The sequence below is a fragment of the Pan troglodytes genome, chromosome X, assembly GCF_028858775.2.
Source record: "Pan troglodytes isolate AG18354 chromosome X, NHGRI_mPanTro3-v2.0_pri, whole genome shotgun sequence".
Taxonomy (NCBI): Eukaryota; Metazoa; Chordata; class Mammalia; order Primates; family Hominidae; genus Pan; species Pan troglodytes.
Genome location: NC_072421.2, coordinates 53,671,947 through 53,684,079, shown reverse-complemented (window position 1 = coordinate 53,684,079; position 12,133 = coordinate 53,671,947). Strand labels below are relative to the sequence as shown.

The 12,133-nt window shown below is 38.0% G+C and overlaps 1 protein-coding gene across 15 annotated transcripts in view; it reads left to right on the top strand.

The window, feature by feature from the left end:
• Nucleotides 1–12,133, top strand: part of HUWE1 (HECT, UBA and WWE domain containing E3 ubiquitin protein ligase 1) — a 150,586-nt gene that overhangs the window by 51,111 nt on the left and 87,342 nt on the right. For 13 of the 15 annotated variants that reach the window (XR_010154904.1, XR_010154903.1, XM_063804872.1 and 10 more), the window contains exons 7-19: nt 1,146–1,208; nt 2,879–2,956; nt 3,830–3,877; nt 3,964–4,032; nt 4,412–4,511; nt 5,808–5,929; nt 6,543–6,693; nt 6,825–6,952; nt 7,564–7,704; nt 7,930–8,035; nt 9,393–9,641; nt 10,161–10,262; nt 10,744–10,824. Coding sequence is in view for 13 of the 15 variants with exons in the window: in XM_063804872.1 (XP_063660942.1) it covers nt 1,146–1,208; nt 2,879–2,956; nt 3,830–3,877; nt 3,964–4,032; nt 4,412–4,511; nt 5,808–5,929; nt 6,543–6,693; nt 6,825–6,952; nt 7,564–7,704; nt 7,930–8,035; nt 9,393–9,641; nt 10,161–10,262; nt 10,744–10,824 (1,438 nt within the window). In the remaining 2 variants the exon portion in view is untranslated. The remainder of the gene's footprint in view (nt 1–1,145; nt 1,209–2,878; nt 2,957–3,829; nt 3,878–3,963; nt 4,033–4,411; nt 4,512–5,807; nt 5,930–6,542; nt 6,694–6,824; nt 6,953–7,563; nt 7,705–7,929; nt 8,036–9,392; nt 9,642–10,160; nt 10,263–10,743; nt 10,825–12,133) is intronic. The other 2 variants (XM_063804867.1, XM_016942964.3) reach the window with 2 other exon arrangements.

The following is a 12,133-nucleotide window of genomic DNA, read 5'->3' as shown; positions in this document are numbered from 1 at the left end:
TCCTAGCTGTGTGGCAGGCTGAGGCAGGAGGATCCTTTGACCCCAGGAATTTGAGGCTGTGGTGAGTTGTGATTGTGCCACTGCACTCCACTCCAGCCTAGGCAACAGAGGGAGACCTTGTCTATCTCTCACACTCTCTTCATATATAGCTACATATATATAATTTTTATTTTTATAAATTTTATATAAAATTTATATAATTTACATATTTATAATTTTAAAAAATTATACAAAATATCTTTTTATATGAAATATGTTTTATATTTGTAATATGAAAATATCTCTTCAGTTTGACATAACAAATTAATAAATTTGTTTCAAATAATATCTCATTTCTTTCACTTCGTCAATTGTTTGCCTGAACTATATGCCTTGCCCCATGAGGCAGGGAGATATATATTTTTTACATACATAAATACATATTTTATGTAATATATGTAAAATAATTATGAATGATTTAAAAATAAAATACGTTAATGCTCTTAATGTTAAAGTGATATTTTAAAGGCTGTTAACATGCAGGCTAGTTAGTAAGTGAGACTATGTGGCTGAAGTTTTGTATTTAGAAGCCAGTTGAGCCACTCCCCCCATTATCTCAGGAGCTTGTTGATGAGGTTTTAGATTTGAGTGGCAAAGTACAGTAGTAATAAGTAAGGTAGAATCTGCTTTGTAACTCAGCTCATGTCAAAAAGAGAGGAACTGGAAAGCATGATTTCCTCCCTAGTGCGCAAGGTGAGTAGGCAGAGCCTCAGGCAAGGCCTGATAGGACAGGAGGGACCTGTCAGCACACGTGACTACAGGGGTGTGGAATACAATGGCTGGCAGTTGCTGCTTGAGTTCTTCCTAGGAGCATCCTCACTGAACAGTGAAATTGATCTCATTGAAGAAATCACCTTCAGGCAGACCATCTTGCCTTGATTCTTAAGTTCTTATTTCTGTTCGTTTTTTCCGCTTGTTTGACTTTCACATTGGATGTCTTCTCAACATTATGTTCCAAGCAGCCACACACTCTTAAATATATATATGTATGTGTATATACATAGAGAGAAAGAGAGATAAGGTCTCACTCTGTTGCCTAGGCTGGAGTGCAGTGGCGCAAAGTCACCATAAGCACTGTCTTAACACTATCTTTTTCCTTTTTCAAGAGCTGGGGTGGAAAGGAGAATGGCTTTGGACTTGCAGAATGTTGCAGAGACTTGCATATGATGGTAAGTAACTCTTTGGGATATGGGTGTCTTTTGACAGAGCTGTGGCCTCTCTGTGAACCTTACTTTACAATGAATTGTGGTATATGAAGTGACGCCTTCACATCGAGACCTTTGAGGAACCTAAGATCAGTTCAGACATAGCTGAACCACGTCTATAGGAAGCAGTCTAGCAGTGCTTGGGCTCTTGATGTGCTGGCGGTAGATAAAAAATCTGAGAAATAGAGTGTGTGTTCATACCCAGTTCTTGAGTAGGTAGCTGTATTTGTTGAATTAATTTTAATGTGATTTTTTTTAAATCCCAGAAAGTATGTTCGCTTGCATTCTCACACTGGAACTATTGTATCAGAACTCTGGACAGTGTGGTGTGATTTAGGAATGGCTGCTTGGAGAGCAGTTCTACCATTAGGTTTATTGAGAACTTATAATGTTTTATGTGCTTTCCTTGTTTATCTCTCTGCCTTTCACCCATGTTTAAGTTATGAGCTCAGGCCATCCTCCTTTCTGCTTTGATATGTTGCTGTGGAGCTACAAAACACAATTTGGTTTTCAATAATTATTTTGCATCTGGAAGCAACTGTATTTTCCACGTGGGATTTGTCTTGTCAGTTTGTCATGTTTAGCACAAATGGCTGCAGTGAAATTTAGTGTATTTATCTTAGCAAGCCTTTTTTTCCTAACGAGAATGGCTCTTTTCTGGTCTCAGAAAACCACAGATTAGATCAAGTTACTTTCCCACGTTAGCTGGCATACTTTTCTTTAGTGATTATTTTATGAAGAGATATTGGGTGATACAGTAGGTGAGTGTTGTCTGTTTAATAATCAAAACTACATAAATCTTGAAGTATATTCAGAGTTTGGAATTCTAATTATGACAACATAAAGGTTAACGTGTACTTTAAAAGGAAGTAATACATATACATGTTAAAAAATTCAGAGTATAAAGAGGTATGCAGTGGTAACTTCTTAATTTTCCAGAGGCAACCACTGCAAGTGGTGTCTTTCAGTGAGACATTTTAGTGGGCATTCTGCTGTCATCTTAATTTTGTTCATCATGTTGCTTTTCTAGAGTTAAAGAGAATGTTTTGTCAGGGTCTGGTTTATATTGTCTTGGTATCTACCTGTGCAGAAAACATACCATGAGAAGTGGTGTAGAATGGTATAGAAGGAAAGTGTTTGAAGAATTATGAAGATATGCCTATGAGGCATACTTTGAATAAAATATTTCAGAAGGCTGATGATAGGTACAAGGTTTTTCATAGGAATGTTCTTTTCCATTCTTTAGCTGGTTTCTGGGCCCTGGTATTTGTTCTCCATCCTTTCTTGGATTCTTATTCATTACTGCTTGGCAGTCTTGCCCCTCTTTTCCCCCTTGGGAATAGCCACAGTCAAAATTGATCTCTTAAAGGGAAACTGGAAATTTATAAGTATGAAATGCAGAAGGTTTGGGAGCTCTGGGCTCTGTCCTTTTGATTCTGTTTGAAAAGTCTCATCCTATCTGAGCTCTGCTCTAAGACAAACAGTTAAAGGCACTGTAGGTACTGAATGTACTGCTTATTCTTCTGCCACAATAAGTTGAACAAGTGGCTAGGACTTTGAGGGAAGATGTGGGGGATAATGTTTATAATCAGTTGAAACTCAATGTCTGATTCTTTGATGTGCTTTATACACAGAAATATCCACCCAGTGCAACTACACTACACTTTGAATTCTATGCAGATCCTGGGGCCGAGGTCAAAATTGAGAAAAGGGTGAGTCTGATTCAGATTTGTTCTGACAAAGTCTACAATTTACTGTAACTGGGATTGCCTCTTCTTGAACTCCTCAGTTAAATGAATAAATGGTTTTGAGCTACACTGCTGCCCTCGCAAACTATAAATATACCTAGCAGCTCCTCAGGAGTGTTAGTTGCATCCCCAACTCTGATAGGGTTGGGTCTTATGTTGGGAGCTGCCAAAAGATGGAAGTCCCATCCATTATGAGGCACTGCTATGACCTATGTGCTTTTCCCACAGTCTCTGAGAATTCCAACATGTAGTATAGTAGTTTGGATGGTGATGGCTCAGGTTTCTCTAATTAGGAAGCCTGCAAAAGTCTTTATGTATTGTGGATAGTGTCCTGCTTAAATTATCTGGTCATTTTGTATTGTTTGAGGAGGTACTAAAGAGTTTGGTTTAGAAGTAGCTTAGTGAAAATACAATTTCTCTTCTACCTATACTATTAAATAAATAAATAATCTTTCTAGCTTAATTGCCTTGAAAGCAACTCTTAATACATATTCAGAGAGAAAATATTTTCATGAATTTGGTCTTTGCTATTAATACTGCTATGGATATTAAGTCAGTGGAGGGTTAAAAAAGGACAAAGAAGAATATGAAATGTGCCTGGCTATGTGCATTATAGTTTGTTACTACTGGTTTTAAAGGAGCTTTCCTAAGAATATTCTACATATAAGATGGATGTTTTGGAAGATTCTCAATTTACCTTGATTTTAAGAGCATTCACTTAGGCTTCAGCCTATTAGGTGACATCTTGGTTTTCAGACAGCCCTTTGGAGCTCTATGGCAGGGGAAGCTAGAGTGTTCAGTGACTCCTTACAGCTCTCTTGTCTTTTTTAATTTTAGACAACTAGTAACACACTACATTATATTCACATAGAGCAACTTGACAAGGTAAGAGGAATCTTTGACTCTTGGCTCGTTTCTTAATGTTTGGTTCACTTTTTGTTCCTAACTATATCTTTTTTTTTTTAATGTAGATTTCAGAAAGCCCTTCTGAAATCATGGAATCTCTTACCAAAATGTACAGCATTCCTAAGGATAAGCAGGTATGATGTGGCTTTAAAACATCCACAGGATGTGGTTGTTATCTAAATAGATTAATGATATGTACTGGGGTGGGAGATTGCATAGCAGAAAGAATGTCAGCTTTGGAGTCAGACCATGGGCAAATTGTTAGCTTCTCTGAGCCTTAGTTTCCTTGTCTTTTATGAGGTTAACACTTAATAACTTCCTAGGCCTTATGAGAGTTTGAGGAAAACATAAACTACCTCACCATGAGCAGGTAATAAGTGCTGGTAGCTTTCTGAACACTTCGGATATCAAAGGAGAAAACGTTTAGTTGTGTTGTTTTTTGAGTTAGCCCTCATAAAGAATATTCACCTTTTTCATTGATGTTTTTAAAATGTATGTCTTATCTCTCTACAGATGCTGTTATTTACACACATACGACTGGCCCATGGCTTTTCTAATCACAGGAAGCGATTGCAGGCAGTTCAGGCCAGACTGCATGCAATATCTATATTAGGTAAGAGAAGAATACTTTAATTACCAGGCCGTATTAGACAGTTTGGGCGTGATTTCCTTTGAACTTCATTCATCTTTGTTGCTATGAGTCCTATTATAGTTACCTAGGTAGCAACTTAAATACTTCCACCCCTCCCAGTGTTCACTGTATTTATTCATTATCCTTGAGCTCCTTAATGTTGGACCAGAAAGAGGGTATGATGATGTTGATTGACATGTCACCTGGGTTTATTCTTGGTATTCGCCTCTTTTTTTTTTTTTAATAGATATGCTTGTAGCTATCGTTCACTGTCCCCCTACTCTTTCTCTTGCCATTGTGTCTTCCTCCTCTCTCATCCTTTCAGGGATATCATTTTGAATTAAGTCACAAAATATTCAGTAGTCAATACTGTGCATTTAACTTCTTTTACTGTGGCACAGTAAAATGGAAAACACGTGGTTTTGTAATCAGTCCTGTACTCTGTCCCTGATTCTGTAGGTTATTAGCCACACTTATCCTCTCAGCCTCAGCTTATTCGTTTAATATTGAGATACTCACCGTAGAGGCTGGTCTAAAGATTAAATGAAAACCTAGAAAGCAATCTAGCACAGAACAAGCACATAGAAGATATAAAATGGTAACCATTGCTGTTATTATTGATGTTCATTATGTTATGACTTGCCTTCTCTTAAACTATGAGTTTCTTGGCGTGAAATTCTTGCTCTTTTATGTGTACTCATATCTAGCATGATTTCTGACATGTTAGGGGGTGCTCAGGAAATCTTTGTTGAAAACTAAATGAATATGCCTAAATCCCATTAGTTCATGCTTCAGGGTACTGTGTCCGGTATTAACCTCATTGTGGAATTCATTGGATGTGAATTACACACATTCTGAAGTTTTACTACAGTGTCACACAAATTTCTGACTTACTCTGCAATGGTCCATAAATTCTGTTCTTTACACGTGTTTACAGTAAAAGCAGAAGCATAGGAAGAGGCTAAAATGGAAATCTTATATTCAAGTCATAGTGGAGTTACATCAAGTAGTAATGTTATGAAAAATTAACTCAGAGCTTTTCCTATTTCCATCCCCAAAATTCTTTCTCAAGACTAATAATACCTTTAGTAGTGGAATCTGTCAATTCAGTGTCTGTTTAGAGATTATCAGTTGTATTTGATCCAATCCTTCAGAATTTAATTTGGTGATGATTCTGCCCTCCATTGCTGGTTGGGAATGGAATTCTTCCCCAGAACCTATAGATACCAAAAAGTTTGTTATTGGGCAGTGGCTTGACCACTGCCTTCTTGCCTAAAGTGTTTGTTTCTCCTTTTGCAGTGTATTCCAATGCCTTGCAGGAATCAGCAAACAGTATCTTGTATAATGGCTTGATAGAGGAGTTGGTAGATGTCCTTCAGATAACGGATAAGCAGCTTATGGTAAGTATTTTACAGGTTGAGTAACCCTTAGCTGTAACACTTGGGACCAGAAGTATTTTGGATTTGAGACTTTTTTTGGGGGGGAGGGGATATTTGCATATACATAATGAGATATCTTGGGCATGGGACCCAAGTTTAAACACGAAATTCATTGATGTTTCGTATACACATTATATACGTAGTCTTAAGGCAATTGTATACAATATTTCAAATAATTTTGTGCATTTTAACTGTGACCTGTCACATGAGATCAGGTGTGGAATTTTCCACTTCTGGCATGCAGGTATTCCCAAAGGTTTGGATTTGGGAATATTTCAGATTTTTGAATCAGGGATCCTGCATTAATGTTCTCTGTATATCAGGCTTATACTTGTTTGCCTTTTGGTTTTTCCCAGAGGGTTAGAAAGAACTCCCAGTACTTCCCTCTTTGGGTATTAAACTGCAAAACTAACAAATACTAGATTTTCATTGTTGCTCTCAACAGACCTCCATCCCCTCAAGCAGTTACCAGTAGAATGACTTATATTTTAAAGTTTGGATATTAGCGACTGGAACTTGGTTCAGTCATCTTATTATATTTGACACATTATGTGTTTACCTTCTAATTTAATAGGAGATTAAAGCAGCTTCTTTACGAACATTAACATCAATTGTCCACTTGGAGAGAACTCCCAAACTCAGCAGTATTATTGACTGTACTGGAACTGCCTCCTACCATGGATTTTTGCCAGTGCTTGTAAGGAACTGTATCCAGGCCATGATTGGTAAGTTTTGATGGTGATTATCTTAGGCAAGAAGAAACATTTGCCCTCTGCCTTTGTCTTTTTAACATCCTGCCTGCTTAACAGCAATTTTGAGCTTGTTTTTGTTCTCCCTCTCCCCACCTCCCTTGTAGATCCATCCATGGATCCATACCCTCACCAATTTGCCACTGCTCTCTTCTCTTTTTTATACCATCTGGCCAGCTACGATGCTGGTGGTGAAGCCTTGGTCTCCTGTGGAATGATGGAAGCCTTATTGAAGGTGCTGTACTTTTTTTTTTTTTTTTTAAACTACATGGGGAAATCAACTAAGGGTGTAGAGATGCAAGTTTGGGGTGTTTCACAGTGAGGGCAAATAATATAAGAAAGCTTATCCAGAAAAAGTTATACTTAAGTAGAAGGCCAGTTTGGCTTTCTAGTTATCTAATTAACAATGTTTAAGAGCAGCTACTTCCATTATTGAGACTTTTATCATAGTGTAGAATGGTCAGGAGGTCATGGGTTCTGGTTAAAACATTGCCACATGTTATCATGCCTTTACACAACCATAGGGAAAATATATGTCAGGGTACTTTGTAAGTTGTGTTGTAGTAGTAATAGCCTTTACTATGTGCAGGGCAATGAGCACCAGCTTTTTTCTCCCTAAATATCTTACTTAATCCTGCAAAGTAATTGATGTCCCCATTACCTCAGAGGTTGAGTCGCAGAAGTCATAGAACTGTCATTTGGCAGGCACCAAAAATAAAACACATGTTTTCCCCCATACTGTGCTGCCTTACTGAGGCCCCAGACTACATGTATACAAAAGCATGCAATTTTTACAACTTTGTGTCTTTATAGTTCATTGTTTTTGCCTCTTTTTCTCCGTGATAGGTCATAAAGTTTCTTGGCGATGAACAGGACCAGATAACATTTGTCACCAGAGCCGTCAGAGTGGTTGACCTTATCACCAACCTGGATATGGCAGCTTTTCAATCCCATAGTGGACTTTCTATCTTCATTTATAGACTTGAGGTATTATTATACAAGGAATACTTTGCACAGAATTTAATACTCAGAGCTGAACCTAAGGATTGTCCTGATAACCCTAAAGAGCGATCTTACAGTCTCTTCTGTTTCTAGAAATCAACTGTGTATCTGCTTGCAGTGTTTTTCCATTATAATAGTTTTCAATCCCTGAAAAAAAAAAAATATATATATATATACTTGATTTTCTTATAACCTTTCTCTTGATTGTAGCATGAAGTAGATTTGTGCCGAAAAGAATGTCCGTTTGTGATCAAGCCAAAGATCCAGAGACCCAATACTACACAAGAAGGAGAGGAAATGGAAACTGATATGGATGGTAATTAACAGTTATTAAGTCAGTATTTTTGTGCTTGAGATTTTTTGTCATCCCACCCCAGTTTTCATTCTTCCTCATAAATTCCAAAGTACACAATTAACTTGAGTATATACTTTCAGCAACAAAAATTTTTTTTCTATGTAAGTGATTTGCAAATTTGTTTTTCACAAAGATAATAAGAAAAGAAAGGTACTAGTTCTTTGGAGTAGAGATGGCAGGTAACGCAGATGCTATAGCTGTGGTGTTAATCTGTTTTATTTCATCACGTAATTTTCTTATGTATTTCTTATTTCTACTAAAATTCAAGCTCCATGGGATCAGGATATTGTCTTTTTCACTGCTGCAGTGCCTGATAACATCCTAGGTGTTAGAAATATGCTTGGTAGAGAGAGAGAGAGACTAAAATGGGACCTTTTAAAACTTTACCTATTTTGAGAAGAGAAAGGAGAGGTAAAAAGGTTGTTGGGTAGGCAACAACATCTGTTAGGCTGGCACATCACTTGAGCCCAGGGGTTCGAGGCCAGCCTGGGCAACATGGCAAAAATCTTGTCTTTACGAAAAATACAAAACTTAGCCGGGTGGGGTGGCATGCACCTGTGGTCCCAGCTACTTGGGAGGCTGAGTTGAGAGGATCATCTGAGCCTGGGAGTTTGAGGCTGCAGTGATTTCAAAATGTAAATAGTATTTTATCACTGATGGAGCCTTAATACATTTTATAAACTGTAGTCAATGATTGTGTATCTTATACTCAGTTATTCAAGTGTATAAAGTAAAAATGAATGCTCACTTACCTACCATAGCTACTAGTTTCGGTGCGGATCTTTCCAGGCTTTTTTATGCATATTCAAATACATGTTGATGTTAAGTATGTATGTAGTATTTTAGAATGGGAAGATGAGATCATAAACATACTGTTCATCTTGCATTGCTCATTCAGTGTTTCATAGACATTCTTCCAGATCGGAATATTGAGTATTAATCTTTTCATGCTTTTTATATTTATTAATTACTCTTTTGAAAAGCTGTACCTATTTGTATACTACCAACTAGTAGTATATGAAATTGCACATTTTACTTACCACTCTCCCCCTCTTCCCCAGTTTGGTAGGTGAGAAATATTGAAGGACTTCTGTAGGATTGTTAATTTACACACACACACACACACACACACACACGTGTATGTATGTACGTATTAATACATGCAACTAGTGATATATTTTCATTTTGGGGTTCAGTATTCCTGATCTTCATTTTTATATTCATTTCACATTAATGGAAGAAATTTTCTCAAACAAAATTTTTCTTTTTGTGGTACCTTTTATTCTAGTAAGTTTCTTTATCATAACTTGTACTTTAGTTGCAGATGTGGCTATGGAAAGCAGTCCAGGCTCATCCATCTCTATGGAGCACAGGCTGGATGTTGAATTAAGGGCATCAGGTTCCAGCAGCAGCACTAACATCTCTTCTGGCCCCAGCCCTGGTCCCAGTCCCGGCCCCGGCACCGGCCCCGGCCCCGGCCCCGGCCCCGGCCCCGGCCCTGGCCCCGGCCCCGGCCCCGGTCCTGGTCCCGGCCCTGGCCCCGGCCCTGGCCCTGGCCCCCGTCCTGGTGCGTACACACATAGATGTGCAGTCTTTCAGAGTGGTAGAGTTATTAAACTATTGAAGAAGGCGGCTTTAGGCAGAACTTAAATGGTACATTTGGAGGTTAGCATCCCATGACTATTCATGCTCCTTCACCATTCTGGTGTTCCATTTTCTTATATTAACATGTCTTTCATAGCATTTTATACTTTTCCAACAATTTGCACATTGATTATCAAAACAGCCATGTTGGAGGGCAGATAATATCCAAAATGGGAACTGAGTGAGGTAAAAAAAAAGTTGAACCTTTTTACTTTGTAATTTTTCTTTTTTACTGTAGACTTTTAGTATTGGTAAAATTAAAAGTATTAGTAATTTTTCCAATTTCAAAGCTTAAGTATTCTTCCTAACATTCAGAGACCTCACTTCGAATGTCTTCTAATTTTATTATAGTGTATTTGGATCTCTTAAAATTTTGTTTTATGTGCTTGATCATTGTGGTTTAATGGCGAACTCAGCATAATTCTTTTGTCTTCATTGCCAGGAGTCCAGTGTATTCCACAACGAGCAGCACTTCTGAAATCCATGTTGAATTTCCTCAAGAAGGCCATCCAAGACCCTGCTTTCTCAGATGGCATACGACATGGTATTTGATTCCAGATAACTTTTTTTGGAGGATATTTTACTCTCTCAAAGATTGGTTCTTTTCATACTATTCTGGCACCTGTTGTTTTACAAGGCAGTCTTTGGTAAAGGCCATGCCATTTTCAATAGCTTTTAGTTGTTTTGTGTCACTTTTCCTAGATATAAGTGTTGCTTAGCTATTTTCATAATGATTTACCCTTTTTTTCCCCTTTTCCAGCTTTCGACTCTGTGCTTAATTCCGTCTTATTACCCCTCTCTGACTCTTAAGTGTTTGTGTTCTTTCTTTTTTTAACCCATGTTAGAAAGCCTATTGCATGGACAAATAATAAAATAGGAGGAGACAACTGGGGGCCATTAGATTAGAATTAACACAGGCTTTGAGGACCACAGTGTGATAATACATAACATATCACTCAATTATCCCCACTCCTCACACCTTTCCAGACTATTCATATTCTCCATAATGTTCACTTTTCTTTTAGTGATGGATGGTTCTCTGCCTACCTCCCTGAAACACATCATCAGCAATGCAGAATACTATGGCCCATCACTCTTCCTCCTAGGTAAGTGGAGTTGATAGTTGGTTATAACAATTTGGGATAACCTGGCAGAGCTCTCTCTCTCTCTGTATTTACTTACTTACTTATTTACTTATTTATTTTTGAGACAGAGTCTCACTCTGTTGCCCAGGCTGGAGTGTAGTGGCGCAATCTCGGCTCACTACAACCTCTGCCTCCCGGGTTAAAGCGAGTCTCCTGCCTCAGCCTCCCGAGTAGCTGGGATTAGAGGTGCCTGCCACCGTGCCTGGCTAATTTTTGTATTTTTAATAGACAAATATGAATAGTAAAATCCTGCAAGGATATAAAACACAGAGAGGCCGGGCATGGAAGCTCCTGCCTGTAATCCCAGCACTTTGGGAGGCCGAGGCGGGTAGATCACCTGAGGTAATGAGTTTGAGACCAGCCTGGCCAACATGGCAAAACCCCATCTCTACTGTCTACCTGGACAGTAGACAAATGTCAATAGTAAAATCCTGCAAGGATATAAAACAGAGAGGCCGGGTAGATATCTGTCTTATTGGTGATGAAATAAAGGTCAGAATTCAGTTTTAAGTAAATACCTATTTTCTGGGTGCTAAATATACCTTCGATAAGTAGTACATTTGTAGTGAGTAACGTTATCATACATTTTGTTTATCTGTGCTATAATTCTTAAAACGCTAAAGGAATTTAGTAGGAGACGTGGAAATAGGGAAAGTCTCCTTGTAGTAGCAGTAGCAAGCATTGTGTTTTACAGTTTGGGGTGTTGGGGAGACTAGTTTTGGCTACTACAACTTAGATACTTCCTTGCCCCCTTGCTGAAGAAATTTAGGATTTTTGTATATTAACCTTGTATCTTTTAATCTTGCACAGTTCACTTATTAGTACATACTTGTTTTGTTTTCTTAGAATATTCTACATAATCTTGTCATCTGCAAATGCATTTTTACTTTGTTTATGGTCTTTGTGCCTTTTTTTTTTGTCTTATGACATTAGCAAAGATTTCTGATACAGTGCTGGATAGAAATAAGAATGGGCCTCTTTGCTTTGTTCCTGAATTTAGAGGGAAAAGCATTTAATATTTTACCATTAAGAATGAAGTTAGCAGAGGTTTTGTGTTGAAGGTTTTGTCAATTTTGTCAGGTTGAGGAAGTTTTCTTGTGGTGTAGCAACTCTACCGTGCTATGGAAAAGGTCTCTGCTAAGGTTATGTTCAGATGGCAAAATTCAGACAATAGTTCTTTGGGGTTTTTTTGGGTTTTTTTTAAGATTTGTTTTACGGTGGGGACGTCTCAAGGCCAGGGGCAGGGAGAATGCCCATCTTCTGGGAGAAA